Raw genomic sequence first — 14,443 nt, forward strand, 5'->3', positions numbered from 1 at the left:
GATAGATAGATAGAGATATATAGATATATAGATGTATTAGAGAACTTGAGTTGGAAAGCGTTTCTGAATTATCCAAGTGAACCCCATGTATTCACAAGCCTCCTATGAGAGTTAAGAGGGATATAAAAGGTAGAAGAGTCAGCGGAGACAGAGGAGAAGTAGAGGTTGGAGTGATGCAGGTTGAAGACTGGGGAAAGGGTTATGAGGCAAGGAATGCAGGTGAAAAAGGAGAGGAAGTAGATTCTCTTCTAGAGCCTTCAGAAGGAATACAGCTCTGGGGACAGCTTGAGTTTAACCTTTAAGACTTACTTTGGACGTGAGACCTCCAGAATTACAAGACAATAAATTTGTATTGGTTAAGCCACTGAGTTTGTGGTAATTTGTTACAGAAGCAACAGGAAACTAATATGCCCACGTTACAACTCCTTCATTTCTCCCCAGTATAGAGCAATGTCTTCCCAAAGGATGAATGAAAATATTACCTCACACTTCTCCTAGTTTCCAGAATCTTAATATCTTCAATGTTAAGGAATTTGTGGGGATAAAAGCAGAGTGTTGCTTGTTTACTTCTTTAAAAAAAAAAAAAAAACAAAACAAAAAACAAGCTGTCGAGTAATGCTTAAGAGCTACTAATATTTATTGGCAAGCTAATATTAACATTCAAGGTAAATATGTAGCTATAAAGTACTGCAATCATATAAATGAACAAATATGTATCAGCTAACATATACCACTGAACAAAATCAGTCTTTATTAAGCCAAGTTTTCCTTCATAATGCTTTTTGCTTAAAATTCTGGAAATTTTAAAATATGAAATTGTGATGTGTCAGCATTATTTTTGCAGTATTGTTAAGAAATAGATTTACTATACTACAACTTGATTTATTTTCTTAATATAAGAAGGATAATACAAACATCAGAAGATTCTTTCACAGTTAGATTGAAAGCGCACACTCAGGCAGCTAGTAGCTAACGCTCCAAATGTTTCTTAATTATTTTCTTGTACAGCGGGGCTTGCAGGTCCAAGCAAATTTTCCTTCCATTCCTCAGCGTGGCTCTGGCAGGGAAAAGAGAAGAGGTGCGCCTTTCAGTCCTTGGGTTTGCAAATGGCATTAGAAGGGGGAGGAATGGGCAAAGGAGGCACGGAGTGGGGGCACTGACTGAGGTAGTGCGAGGACTCACATCAGTTGGGCAGTGGGGCAGTGGGGTCCGGCCTTGATCACCTCCAGGCTGGTGATGTGCCTGGGACAGACCTGGGAGGTGGTCTTCACACACAGGCACTGCAGGTCCCCGTCTTCTTCAGCTTCAGCTGAGGGGGAAAGGGAGGGTGTAAGAGAGGAGGAGGGGACGGAATGGTGACTCCATGAGTAGCCAGAGGTACTTTAGGCACTTTTTCCACTACCTTCAGCCTTCTTTTCCTTAGCCATAAATCATACCTCTCTCAGAAGTTGTGCTGATCAGGTAGCGAGGTGCCCGTGCAGTGCCTGCCACTGTACCCGCACACTCAGCACGCTCGCGGTAAGTGTAGCTGCGATCGTGATCCTAGAGGATTCCTCCCCAGCCCCAGAGTTTCCCGCATTCCCCTCTCGCCGCTGCTGGCCCTTCCAGTCTGGTTTCTGCTCTCACCGCTGGCGAAGGCGACCATAACTGGCAGGAGCAGCAACGCCAGGAACAGCATCTCCGGGTAGGTGGCGCGGGACCTGGCTGCGGAGCTCATGTTGCAGCAGAGGTTCCAGCAGGATCCCAGTGCGCAGGGAAAGTCGGGCTGGGGTTCTGCAGGCAGTGACTCCTGGCCTCACCAGTCTTCTTTTATCCTCCGTCCCTGTTCTTCCAGCCCGGAAGCCGGGGGTGGACAGCGAGGAACTGTAGTGCAGGAGCTAAGATACTGCTGTGAAGACTCGGACTCTGGCCAGCCAAGATTACAAAACAAAAGGCTGGGGGCAGCTGCCTTGACTGGGAGCTGGTATAAAGATGCTTACCTTCAATCTCAGTTTATATATACTTACATTTGTGGAGTTAGAAGCACTACTTGCATCTTAGAAGAGAAATGTTTTCTGTGTTGTATCATAGTAGAGCTCTCTGTAGCCACCATGCAACTTACACAGCAAGTGGCTTCAGGACCCAGGCAGTTCTTGTTTCCTTCTCAAGAACTGCTCATGTGCTCCCGACTTCAGTATTGATTACTACTGAGTTTGGCGGCTGTGTGTTTGAAGAGTATGTTGTTTGCAATTGTTTTCCGATACGAATAAGTTTAATTTGGTCTCTAGGCGTTGACTCTTCTGAATTTCACCTGCATGTGGAAAACTTCCCTAGTCGCTGGATGGGATTCACCAGGCTCCACCGACAATCACCCAGTATACTCTAGGACGCAAGGTCTATTTTCCGTAACTCTTACAAAAATTGCAGAAGTAATATTTGAATGCATTATTTTTATAAAAACTTAGCTTCTGGATGTTTCTTCATTGCTCCTATCCTGAATAATAGTCAGAAGAGAGGACAAGGAGAGTTTGCCAGGCCACGTCTTCCGGTGCCTGCTGTTGTCTTCAGTCTGTTCCAGTGACAGGGTGAGATGGGCTGCACTGTTGGTGGGGAGCCGTGATGCTCTCTGTGGGAGGATTCAGGGCATCTGGGAGTTGAGTGTGAGAATGATGGGAGGTGACAGTGGAGGGGATGCAACAGAATCCCACATGGGAAAGGGGAAGAGATCCATATCGACTGTCTTCCCTTCTCTAAAAAAGAATGACTTTGGCTCTTGAGCAGGGCAAGGTACACCCTTAACCCAAAGACCGAGGTTCCCTGTCACACTGACTAACAGTGGTGAAGGGTGTCAGGGACCCACTGGCTGGAACTAGCTGATATTCTAATGCTCAGAAAGCCTGCATTTTTGTAGGAATATGCAATTCTTTCTCCTACTCTCCCAATACCTGCCTATTCAGCTGGCTAGGACCTATTCATATTTCTGGTGTCAGCTTAAATATCACTCCCTTAGGTGGACCTTCCCTGACAGCTATGTGTAATCGTGTTCCCTTATTGTTCTATCTTGCAGAACTCTGTTTTTCCTATTTCTCACAGAATAGACAAACATACACACACATATATTGTAGAGATATGTGTGTGTGTGTGTGTATCTGTGTATTTATAGGGGTTTAAAATTGTTTTGTTTCTTAGATGGAAAACACTGTGATATTAGATATCATAACGTTTATCACTATTTCAATGTACTGGTAGGGACTCAATGCACAGCAGCTACAGTAGTGAAGATAATGTGTTGAAAATGATGATGATGAGGCTTTGACATGTTCATATGTCTACTCAATTGGAGCAATTAGAGCGTATAATTGGAACATACATCTATATTGACGTGTCACATATGGTCGCAATTATTTGTCCACTAGTCTGCCTCTCCCACCAGATAGTGATCTCTTCAATGGCAATTCTCTGTGGCTTATGTACAGTCATGCACCACATAACAATGTTTTGGGCAGTAATAAACTGTGTATATGGTGATGATCCCATAAGACTATAGTGGAGCTAAAAATTTCCTATTGCCTTGTGACACCATTGCTGTTGTAAAATCATAGCAAGCCAATGTATTATTCATGTGTTTGTGATAATGCTGGTGTAAACAAACCTACTGTGCTTCTAGTTTCATAAAAGCATATCACATACAATTATGTACAGTACATAAAAATTAATAATTATAATAAACAATGCTGTATCTGGTTTGTGTATTTACTATATTATACTCTTTAATAATTATTTTAGAGTGAACTCTTTCTACTACTAATGGAAGAAGAGTTAACTATGAATCAGCCTCTGGAAGGCCCTTTAGAAAATATTTCAGAAAAAGTCATTGTTATTTTAGAAGATGACCACTCCATGTGTCTTATTGTCCATGATACAAGGAATGAATGTGGAGGACAATGATTGATGATTCTGATCTTATATAGGCAAATTTGTATGTTTGAGTCTTAGTTTTCAACAGAAAAGTTTAAAAGGTGAAAAAAATTAAAAATTAAAAAGTTTATAGAATGAGGATAGAAAAGAAAAAATATAATTATAGCTGTATAATGTGTTTGTGTTCTATGTGAAGTATTACTATCAAAGAGTCAAAAAATTAAGAGAATTAATACATTTATAAAATTAAAATGTTACAGTAAGCTAAGGTTAATTTATCTTTGAATAAAAAATATTTTTTAGAAACTTAATGTAGCCTAAGTGTATAGTGTTTATACAGCCTGCGGGATTGGACAGTAATGTCCTGGGACTTCACATTTACTCATCACTCACTCACTGACTCACCCAGAGCAACTTCCAGTCCTACAAGCTCCATTCATGGCAAGTGCTCTCTACAGGTTTACCATTTTCTATTTGACCATACTTCTACCATACCTTTTCTATGTTTAAATATGTTTAGGCACACACATACTTATCATTGGATTACATTTGCCTACACTATTCAGTACAGTAACATACTGTACAGGTTTGTGGCTTAGGAGCAATAGGCCATAACATATGGCCTAGGTGTGTAGTAGGCTATACCAGGTTTTTGTAAGTACACTCTATGATGTTTACACAATGAAAACAATTGCCTCATGATGCATATCCCAGAGCGTATCCCCATCGTTAAGCAACATTTGACTGTATTTTTAAACATCCGGTATACAACTCAATGGCTGTTGCAGAACACATTGTAATTCCTACATTTCCATGGAACTGAAAATTAACAGTGCAGAGAATAAATAAAAGGGATGGTTTTACATTTCAATGGACAACATAGAAGGTCTGTACAACCTTATCCCCAGATTTCAACATTGGCAGCATACAGGAATTCAGGCAGCAGCGAGTGGCAATTAAACTACCCTTTCTCTGCATCTAGATAGAATAACTCAATAACTGCACACAAAAGTAAGAGACACTTGCATCTCATGAAGAATAAATGTAGTGCCAACACTGTGCTATGTCTCAGTAGCTGGCCTTGACAAGTTTCAATGGTAAAACACAAGAGATATGAGTGAGATGCTTGAGCTGCTTTGAATAATTAGGAAAAAAGCTAAAGAGAAGAATTGCAATTTGCATTTACTGCTTTATTACGTGTTTATGTATAGTTTTGATTAACTGTTATTTAATATATACATTTATTTTATAGACAAAACACTTTAAGGTATCGAACCTATGATGGTGAGGAGATAAAGAAAGCATTCTTAATAGCACAAAAGTTGTAAACTACATGCTTAGTACATGAGTACTTCCCCAAAGTCCATGTACAGGTTGGAGCAGGTAAACTTATTTCTTCTCCTATAATCATTATAGTATATACAATATGCTATCTATTTATTAAGTCCTATTTTGTATGCCAATAATACCATGTTATATGTAGTGTAATCTCCTCATTCAAGGAAGAAGAGTTGGGAAAAGTGGCATGGTGCAGTATTGAGAGCACAGTTTCAAATCCCCACTCTGTCACCTGCTAAGTAATCTAATATTGGGGCAAGGTTTTAAATTTCTTTCAACTTTTTTGTTGTTGTTGTTCCAGAAAATACCATAGTTTTCTTTATAGAATATCTGGATATGTTTTCACTATATATTTTTACTCTACTCGTGGCAAATATATTCACTTTAAAGTAAATAATCACAACTTACAAAACTTACATTCAACAACTTTATTATTTTCAGCACTGGAAGGCTAAAATAAACATTAGAAAAAATTTTCAGAGAATGTTGTAAACAAGACATCCTAGCACACTGGAAAACTCTACTACATCCCTAAATAGTTTAACAAAAATTTATTGAGCAAATATTCTACACTGGGCTCTGTGTGAGTTCTTATATCATTGACCATTATAAAGTCTGTTAATTATCATGGGCATGTCTAGCCTAACAGTAAAATAGAGCAAGAAAAATCAACAAAAATGTGTTTGGAAGGAGATTCTCAAATAAAGAGAGTAAAGCACTGTGCAATGGTTAGCCAGGAATTAGGGAGTAAACCATATACTATGTTGAAACTAGGCTTGCTTATTTTCATCTTTCTGTCATCTTTTACCCAGCCTTCTCAGAATAAAATATGATTTTTGAGACAGAACGGAAAAATACCTGAATTTTAACACAGTAAGAGTAATTTTAACACAGTAAGATAAAATAGGAATTCTAGAAAGTCTTTAAAATCTTGCCCTTCCTGGGAGGTAAACAGGTTTGGCAGAAAGTGAACAGATTAAGCAGCTGACCCATCACCTTCCAACATTTTCTGGACTATCTTCTTGATTCTGGGAGCTTCTGGGTCCAGGCACATTTTCCTCTCATCTTTCAGCATGACTCTGCAAGAGACAACAGAATTATCTATTGAGAAACAGAAAAGAATACAGATGGGGATGGAGGTGAAGGTGGAGGGCTTTCCTCATGAAGCAATGACACAGAAGCAGGGACTTACAGCACTTAGACTTTGTTGCAATGGACTCCTGACCTGACCACTTCCAAATAATGAATGTTGGTGGATCCATCCTAGGTTAGCCCTAATTCCTGGCTAACCATTGCACGGTGTTTTGTCCTCTTTATTTGAGAATCTCCTTCCAAATACATTTTTATTGATTTTTCTTGCTCTACTCTACTGTTAGACTAGACATGCCCATGATAATTAACAGCAAATAAATGTGGATGTTTGGGATGACATTGCTGGGATGAATTCCAGAGGCTGACTTCACACACACGCAGTGCAGTTCAATGTACAAGACACTGTCTACACATCGAGCTGGAGTAGAAAATGCGATTAGTGGTCATGAATACTTCGCTCAGTTCCTTATTTGTAAATTGACAGTAATTGTACCCCTCTCATAAGGCCATTGTGAATATGATCTGTAAAGCTTTAGTAAAGTGCCCAGCAGAATGCTCAGCACATGTGAAGTGCCCCCTCTGTGTGCCTCCTCCAACTGGAGTTGTTAGTATAATGGCACTCTCCAGACCCAGGGCACCAGCTAGTCTTTCTCTCAGACACAGGTATAGCAGAAGCAGCAACAGTTGCAAGCAGCAGGTCTCCCCCTTTGCTTTTCCCTAAGTTTCTCTTACTTTGCCCATTGGTGCAGGAAGGCAGAGCAGTCAGCAGCAGTGACAGAAGCAGCAACACCTGCAGGGCACAAAATGTTCTGGCACTGTTACAGGAAGGGGTGGCATTGAGTCTGAGGCTCATGATGAAGGCTGAGCTAGAGTTGTTTCCAGAGCCAGAAGACTTGCACATGAGGGTGAGCTGCTGCCTACAAGTCTGAAGATAAGTGGCTTCTCATGTTTTGAAGATGTCATTTATATCCTATCCCTCAAAACCAGAAAGAAGGAAGAGGTAGGGAAGGGAGAAGTGAGGGTATGTGGTGATCCACACATAAGCCTGTCAAGCTGTGCCCAACCCAGAGAAAGACCAGACAGGTCAAAATTCCTACTAAGTTGCATGTTACACATCACTTCACATCCCCACTCTCCCTTTCTCAGTACCTATCTCCCTTACACATATGTAAGAACTCTACTTAGGAAGGTAAGAACTACGCTGAAATACCACATGCATTTTCTTTGTATGATTAGGTAAAAATATGTCCTGACTTTCCTATAATGCAGTGTACAGGCTTAATGAACTTCAGGAATACCCAAAAACACAAACTTGTGGCCCTTGAAAGACAGAGTTATCTTTCCTTTCTAGTAGCTATGGGAAGTAGATATTCTTTTCCTGGTTGTTGATAAATATTTGGATTAGTTTGGAGTATGTGAGTAAAATAAGAGCCAACTACCATAAAAGATGTACTTTTGATTTTAGCTTATGGGCTTCTTTCTGTCTTCCAAACGCATTATCTTTTGTAACTTCATCCAGAATCTATAAACAAAATGCATCCTCCTTTGTATTATAAAATAAGCTACTTGTTTCTGCCACCTCAGTACACTTTAAAAAGCAAGACCCATCATATTAACTTTTTCCTTTCCTTTCAATCTAATAGAAAAATAGATATTTTTTGTGGTAAACAATTCATACACTACAGATATATTTGAAATAAAACATTCAAGTTCCTCATGATCATTACTCCACATTACTGCTCTTCAGTGGTAACCATTGGTAAGAATTTGGGGTTACTTTTCTATTCTATGTAGATTTATATGCACACATTTATACATATACAGAGAGAAACATGTTTAGTACATAAAGATACATGTATACCATTCACAGAGGTATACGAAGGTCTTTTCTATATAAATGGGATCCCTCTATATAGATTATTATACAACTTACTTTTATCTTTCAAAATATCAGTTCAATCGTGCCATTGCACTCCAGCCTGTGAACTCTGTCTCAAAATAAATAAATAAATAAATAAATAAATAAATAAATAAATCAAAATATGGGTTCAGCATCCTTTTATGCTACTTCCATGTAGTTTTGCCCCATTCTTTTTAATGGCTACATGACATTCTATGGTAGGAACAATAGTTACTCAACCTCTGCCTTGTTTAACACCCTAAGGATGTTTTGAACTACTAGAAGCTGCAATCACGCCGGGTGCGGTGGCTCACACCTGTAATCCCAGCACTTTAGGAGGTCAAGGCGGGCAGATCACGAGGTCAGGAGATCGAGACCATCCTGGCTAACACAGGGAAGCCCTGTCTCTACTAAAAATACAAAACATTAGCTGGACGTGGTGGCATGCATCTGTAATCCTGGCTACCCTGGAGGCTGAGGCAGAAGAATCGCTTGAATCTGGGAGGCGGAGGTTGCAGTGAGCTGAGATCGCGCCATTGCACTCCAGCACTGATGACAGAGTGAGACTCCATCTCAAACAAAACAAAACAAAACAAAAAACCAACAACAACAACAAAAAGAAGCTGCAATAGAATCTTTGTTTCTGAATTCTCAGGTCCTGATTAAAAAGCTTGGTGGGAAATATTGGACATAAACTAAGCCCCACAGAGATACAAAAGTATACCTATACATCACATGTTGGATTGTATATTATTGTCTGGATCACTGTCGCATTTATAAGATTTGCTTGTTCAATTGAATTAGACATTTTAAAGGCAGAGGCATGTCCTAGGTTTCTCTGAATGTCTCATGTACCCTATTGCATGTAGGATAATGCAGGATAAAGTAGGTCCTAAGCAGTGTTAATAAGTAAATCAACAAATATAAATCCCATGAAGGAAGGTTTCTCCTTTTTGTTCTAATTAGCTACAAACTCCACATGACCAATAGAACATGTGGCATGAAAGTGTCATTTGGAAGACTGGCAATAAAGAACAAGGCAGATACAAGTGGTCCCAGCTATAAGCAGTCTTTCTGCTACAACTATGTATAACTCTTAGGATGTTATTTAAACTTCCCATATTCTTTTCTTACTTTTCCTAACTGAATTTTATGGACAATTATTTATTATTTCTGATAATTCTGCATGTTATCGTGAGGTTCTTCTGGTAAGCTCACTTAAGTGGGTGCAATCAGAAACAACTGAAATGACTGAGAATTAAAAATGGCCTCATTCACATGGGAAGCGGTTGGTGTTGGCTGCTGGCTAAGATTTCTGCTACGGTACCTACATCTTTCTCCTCCTCTTTTAAGTAGCACTGTTTTACCTCTGAGAAATAAGCAGAACGTAAAGAGGGAGAGAAGGAAAAGGGAGAGAAAAGGAGAGGAGGGAAGGAGAAAGAAGAAATAAAATAGAAAAAAAGAAAAAAGACAACACAAAGCACAAGCCCCATCACTTGAAGGAATATTTGAAGGAATTCTCAAAATATTAAGTATGCAAAATTGCTTTCTAGCCAAAAAAATGAATGCAGTAAATATTTCTTCTGACTTAAGTTTTTAAGTCAATTTTTCTTGTTTAATAGTTTCTGACTATGCCGACTTAAGTTGTTAGGTCCTGGGTTTTTTTTCTGGTTTTTTTGTTTGTTTGTTTGTTTTTGGTTTTTTGTTTGTTTTGTTTTTTGTTTGTTTGTTTTTTGAGACGGAGTCTCGCTCACTGCAAACTCAGCCTCCCATGTTCACGCCATTCTTCTGCCTCAGCCTCCCGAGAGCAGCTGTGACTACAGGCGCCCGCCAGCACGCCCGGCTAATTTTTTTTGTATTTTTAGTAGAGACGGGGTTTCACCGCGTTAGCCAGGATGGTCTCGATATCCTGACCTCGTGATCCGCCCGCCTTGGTCTTGTTTTTTAATGTATCCCTTATTTTTCTCCACCTCATTTTTTTTCTTATAAATTGGAGTTTAGCAGTACAATATAATAAACTAAAATGATTTTTCTCCCTGTCCCAACACAGAAGTTTCTAGTCTTAAGCAAGCTTAAAGGAAGCGGATAAGCTGAGAGTTCGGGTTCTTCTGAGAGTTGAGATGTGGAGTCAATTGCAGAGATAAGCTCAGCAGGACACAGAATGAGGAGAGCAGGCTTCTTTCTAGTTCCTCCAGTGAGATGACTTTATAGCCTTTTCTCATTATTGATATTGAGATATTGTGAATTCTCAAATGAGATACATTTTCATTCAAACATAAGATCAAAACAATTTCCAGAGCAAGAGATAAAGGTTTTTAACACTATTCATAGTATCTTTCATTTTCTGTTCAACCCCCTAAACACATTGCTGAGAATATTTACTAGCTTCACTGGACACTTTTTTCTTTCCATACTTAACGCTACTTATTTTTTTTTTTCCTGTTTCATTAGCAAGATTTTTTAAAAGTCACTAATCCTTTTGAGGAAACTATATGAAACATCTTTTGAAGTAATGATGCTGTTTGAATTGGTTGATACCGGGAAGGAGGTAGGCATGGGGCACAGTATCATCAAGTCATTATCTTAATCAACAAATGTGGTTTGTCACAGACAATACATTGTCAGCAAGGTTCATGAGGAAGTATTCAAACATTTCTTGAGTCATTACAATTTCATAAGGCTATTAGTCAGCATTTGATATAAAATAGCTTTTTGCTTGTTTTCATTTATTTAAAAATATTAATTAAGCATCTATTATGTGCCAGGCATTATGAAGTTTCTCATTTTTGTGTAACTTTGTCATTTAACTATTTCTTTTTAAAGAGAAATCTAAAATATTTGTGTAAAGCAATGGGATATGTATAATACTCTACTATTACTACTATGATGACTGTAACTGTTAATTACTATTACTGTCATTTGCCTTATTCCCTTTGATTTCAAAGATGAGAAGCACAGTATGGAGGGCAAGGTGTACACAAATGGTTAAAAGATACTTTCAAATAAGTTATTCAGGTAAAAGCAGTAAGCTTATACAAAATTATAAATCTGAATGAATACTAGGGGTAAAAACAATTGTCAGAGGTTCTTGAATATTAAAATAATTTGACAGCCTTTTTCAAGAAGCTTACATTGTCACCATGGGTTTTTATGTGTGTATGTGCTAAGAAATTTTATCAACTATTTTCCCTTTAAGTCATGAAATAAATAGCAGAGCCATTCAGTCAACAAAGAAGTTTTCTAAGACCCCAAACAGAACTTACCTGTTAGCTATTTTAAAAGAAAATATCTAGAGACATCAGAGGACCACTATCCATTGAAATTGACATATTATTCCTGCCTTACATAAAATATTTTGAGCTGACATTTCCCAAATCCTTCTTTTAAGTACAAAGTTAATGAGTTATCAATCATAAAAACAATTTGAACAGAGCTAGAGCTAGTAAAAATTTTGGGTCAGTTTGTTAAAGTATTTTAATCAGTAAATTGAAATACTAGTCAATAAAAGATTTTCTATTAAGTGCTGAAAACAAATGTGTTTTATGTGTGACTCTCAGTTGATAAGAATCATTCAGCCCTCTGGCACTCACATTAATGGAGGTTTTACTGTCTTCCAGTGAAGCATGAGGTATGGGTGGTGAAAGAGTGGGGAGAGTGGGGCTGGGGAAATATCTTCCTGGGTAGTGTTACATAGAAGTACTGCAAAATTTTGCAGGCCCGAGAATTTTCATTTCAGTTTATGTTAATCAGTATAATTTGTTGAGTCTCAAATGTATGACTGTTATCCAGTTTCACTACACATTCATTCATTTGAGGAAATTCCAGTACGATGTTTTCCCAGAGCCTACAAACACATTCAATTGTTAGCAAGTACCGTTTGATCCTCTTTTGCTGTGTAAGAAGTCAACCTTAAACTTAGTGGCTTAAAACAACAATTTATTATTTCTGATAATTCTACATATTAATGTGAGATTCTTCTGCAATGCTCAATTAAGTGGGTGTAGTCAGAAGCAACTGAAATGGGTGAAAATCAAAACTGGCCTCATTCCTGTGGGGGGTGGTTGGTGTTGGCTGCTGGCCAAGATTCCTGCTACGGTGCCTGCGTCCTTCTCCTCCTCTTTTAAATAGTGTTATTTTACTTCTGAGGAATAAACAGAAAGGACAAAGGGAGGGAGAGAAGGAAAGGGGAGAGATGAGGAGAAGAGGGAAGGGGAAAGAAGAAAGAAAATAGAAAGAAAAAAAGACAACACAAAACACAAGCCCCTCCACTCTCCACCTTCTTTCTTCTCCTCTTCCTTTCTCCTAGTCCCTCCCTTCACTTCTCCTCCTCTTTCTTTCTCTCCCCTTATTAGAAAATCTTTGTTCTGTGGGAAACAGTGTATTTGCTATAAAGAGACCTTAACTCAGACTGAAAGCTCTTCATTTTTATAATTTCTATATTTATAAGGATCTTGCATAGGGTCAGGTATGTAACAAGATTACCAATAAAGGTTAATAGATTGATATTTGATTGATGAATGTTTATATAGAGGAAAATATATCATAAATTTTGATAGTTACCATGTACTTCACAAAAAATGGAATATACAGTTTTCAAAAGCTTCTATAAAAAGACTCATAGAAAAATTTTAAGAGTGCTAAAAATTAATCATGCATATGTAAAGAGAATATAAATAAATTTAGAAAAAAATAAGGATGCTTAAACTACTAAGTTCTCAGTTTTCTCGTTTGTAAAGGGGAGTTTGAACTAGCAGTCTTGGGAAAGAAATTATTAATAATATTTACCAAGAATCTACTTTGTTCCAGGGTAGTGCCTGTGAGAGAGATATTATTCTGATTTTACAGATGAGGAAGCTGGGGAAGGTAGATGTGAAACAAACTGTCAAGCTCACATAGCTGGAAATACACAAAACTAGATTTGAAATCCAATTGCTCTAATTTTGTACTGCACCACAAAATATAAAGAAGTATAATTAGCTTCTCTTGCTGGAAATAAGTCAACTCGTTTTCTCTTTAACCCTAGAGGTAGATTAAAAACAAACATCATAAATTTATGTGTTAGAGAAACGTCTCTACTAAAAATACAGAAAATTAGCCAGGCCTGGTGATGGGCGCCTGTATACCCAGCTACTTGGGAGGCTGAGGCAGGAGAATGGCGTGAACCCGGGAGGCAGAGCTTGCAGTGAGCGGAGACCGCACCACTGCACTCCAGCATAGGCAAAGGCAAAAGAGTGAGACTCCATCTGAAAAAAAAAAAAGAAAAGAAAAAAAAAGTGGATTTTCCAGAGAAGACTCCTTGCAATTTATCTATGTTCAGGAACAGGACTTTGAAATTTGTAGAAACAAAATTATACACCTAAACTCTAGATCTTTCTGCGTTCTTATCTCACTCCACATATTTGAGGTATGAACAATCCTTCTTAAGAATATAATATTAATTTTGCTGACTCAGGATGAACCAGGACTGTCAGCCAAAATCCAAATCATGGTACATTCTCCTCCTCTTCCTTGATTTAGTCAGGGAGGCAACTAGAAATCCCCAAGTGCTCCTTTCATCTGGTAAATTTCTCATTTTGTGACATACAGGAAGGTATTTTGAAGTTTTATACAACATGAGAGTTATCCACAGCAATTATTTTGCTTAAGCAAGAATTAAAACCATGATAGGAAAATAAAGCCACTAGTCATATTTTATCATAGATCTTGTCATACCTTCAGGAATTGAAGGATTATGTGAATGCGTCACACATAGAGGCAAACAGGAAAGTCTGGTATAATGAAAGACATTAATTATACATTGAAAATTGTCTGAATTGGAGCAGTAACAGAGTAGATTTTAGCTGAGCATTTGTTCAATATCAAGTGACTTTACATAAGATAGAGTTTCAGACAGATAACAGAGTGAAAATAGTATTTAGGGGTTAGTATGAAGAAACTAGAAGACATATCCTTAGGATATTTAGATTAGATTAAATTTTCCGAAATATGTTAGTCCTTGAGTTTGCTAGTAGCAAGATCAACTAGGAATGGTCGGAAGAGTGAAGAGTTGCTGTCAGTTAGTTTCTTAGATTACTCTTCAGTAATATACTCTAATCTATTTTCTGTATAGAGTGACCATTTGTAGAATGGGCCTGACAACTAGAATTGCAAGGATATTAGAAACCATGTTTCATTCTATTTCTATGAACAAACTAAACTTACAAGTCTTGTTTCTAA

At 38.0% G+C, this 14,443-nt stretch overlaps 1 protein-coding gene across 1 annotated transcript; it reads right to left on the bottom strand.

Annotated features, from left to right (window-relative positions):
• Positions 1-615: 615 nt before the first annotated feature.
• Positions 616-1,778, bottom strand: PF4V1 (platelet factor 4 variant 1). The gene is made up of 3 exons (XM_011968963.1): positions 1,627-1,778; positions 1,183-1,309; positions 616-1,057 (listed from the first exon to the last, which is right to left on the bottom strand). Exons 1-3 carry the CDS (start codon positions 1,715-1,717, stop codon positions 970-972), a joined length of 306 nt encoding a protein of 101 aa, XP_011824353.1. The 5' UTR covers positions 1,718-1,778; the 3' UTR covers positions 616-969.
• Between the last annotated feature and the right edge of the window lie 12,665 nt (positions 1,779-14,443).

Source organism: Mandrillus leucophaeus, unplaced genomic scaffold (assembly GCF_000951045.1).
Source record: "Mandrillus leucophaeus isolate KB7577 unplaced genomic scaffold, Mleu.le_1.0 Scaffold868, whole genome shotgun sequence".
Classification (NCBI taxonomy): Eukaryota; Metazoa; Chordata; class Mammalia; order Primates; family Cercopithecidae; genus Mandrillus; species Mandrillus leucophaeus.

What these genes read in the sequence shown, in the direction of transcription:
- PF4V1 (XM_011968963.1), bottom strand. Translation starts at nt 1,717, where the DNA reads ATGAGCTCCGCAGCCAGGTCCCGCGCCACCTACCCGGAGATGCTGTTC. An exon ending in TATGGTCGCCTTCGCCAGCG is followed by an intron (nt 1,310 to 1,626) that starts GTGAGAGCAGAA and finishes TTTCCCCCTCAG; the next exon opens with CTGAAGCTGAAGAAGACGGG. An exon ending in TGCCCCACTGCCCAACTGAT is followed by an intron (nt 1,058 to 1,182) that starts GTGAGTCCTCGC and finishes TTTCCCTGCCAG; the next exon opens with AGCCACGCTGAGGAATGGAA.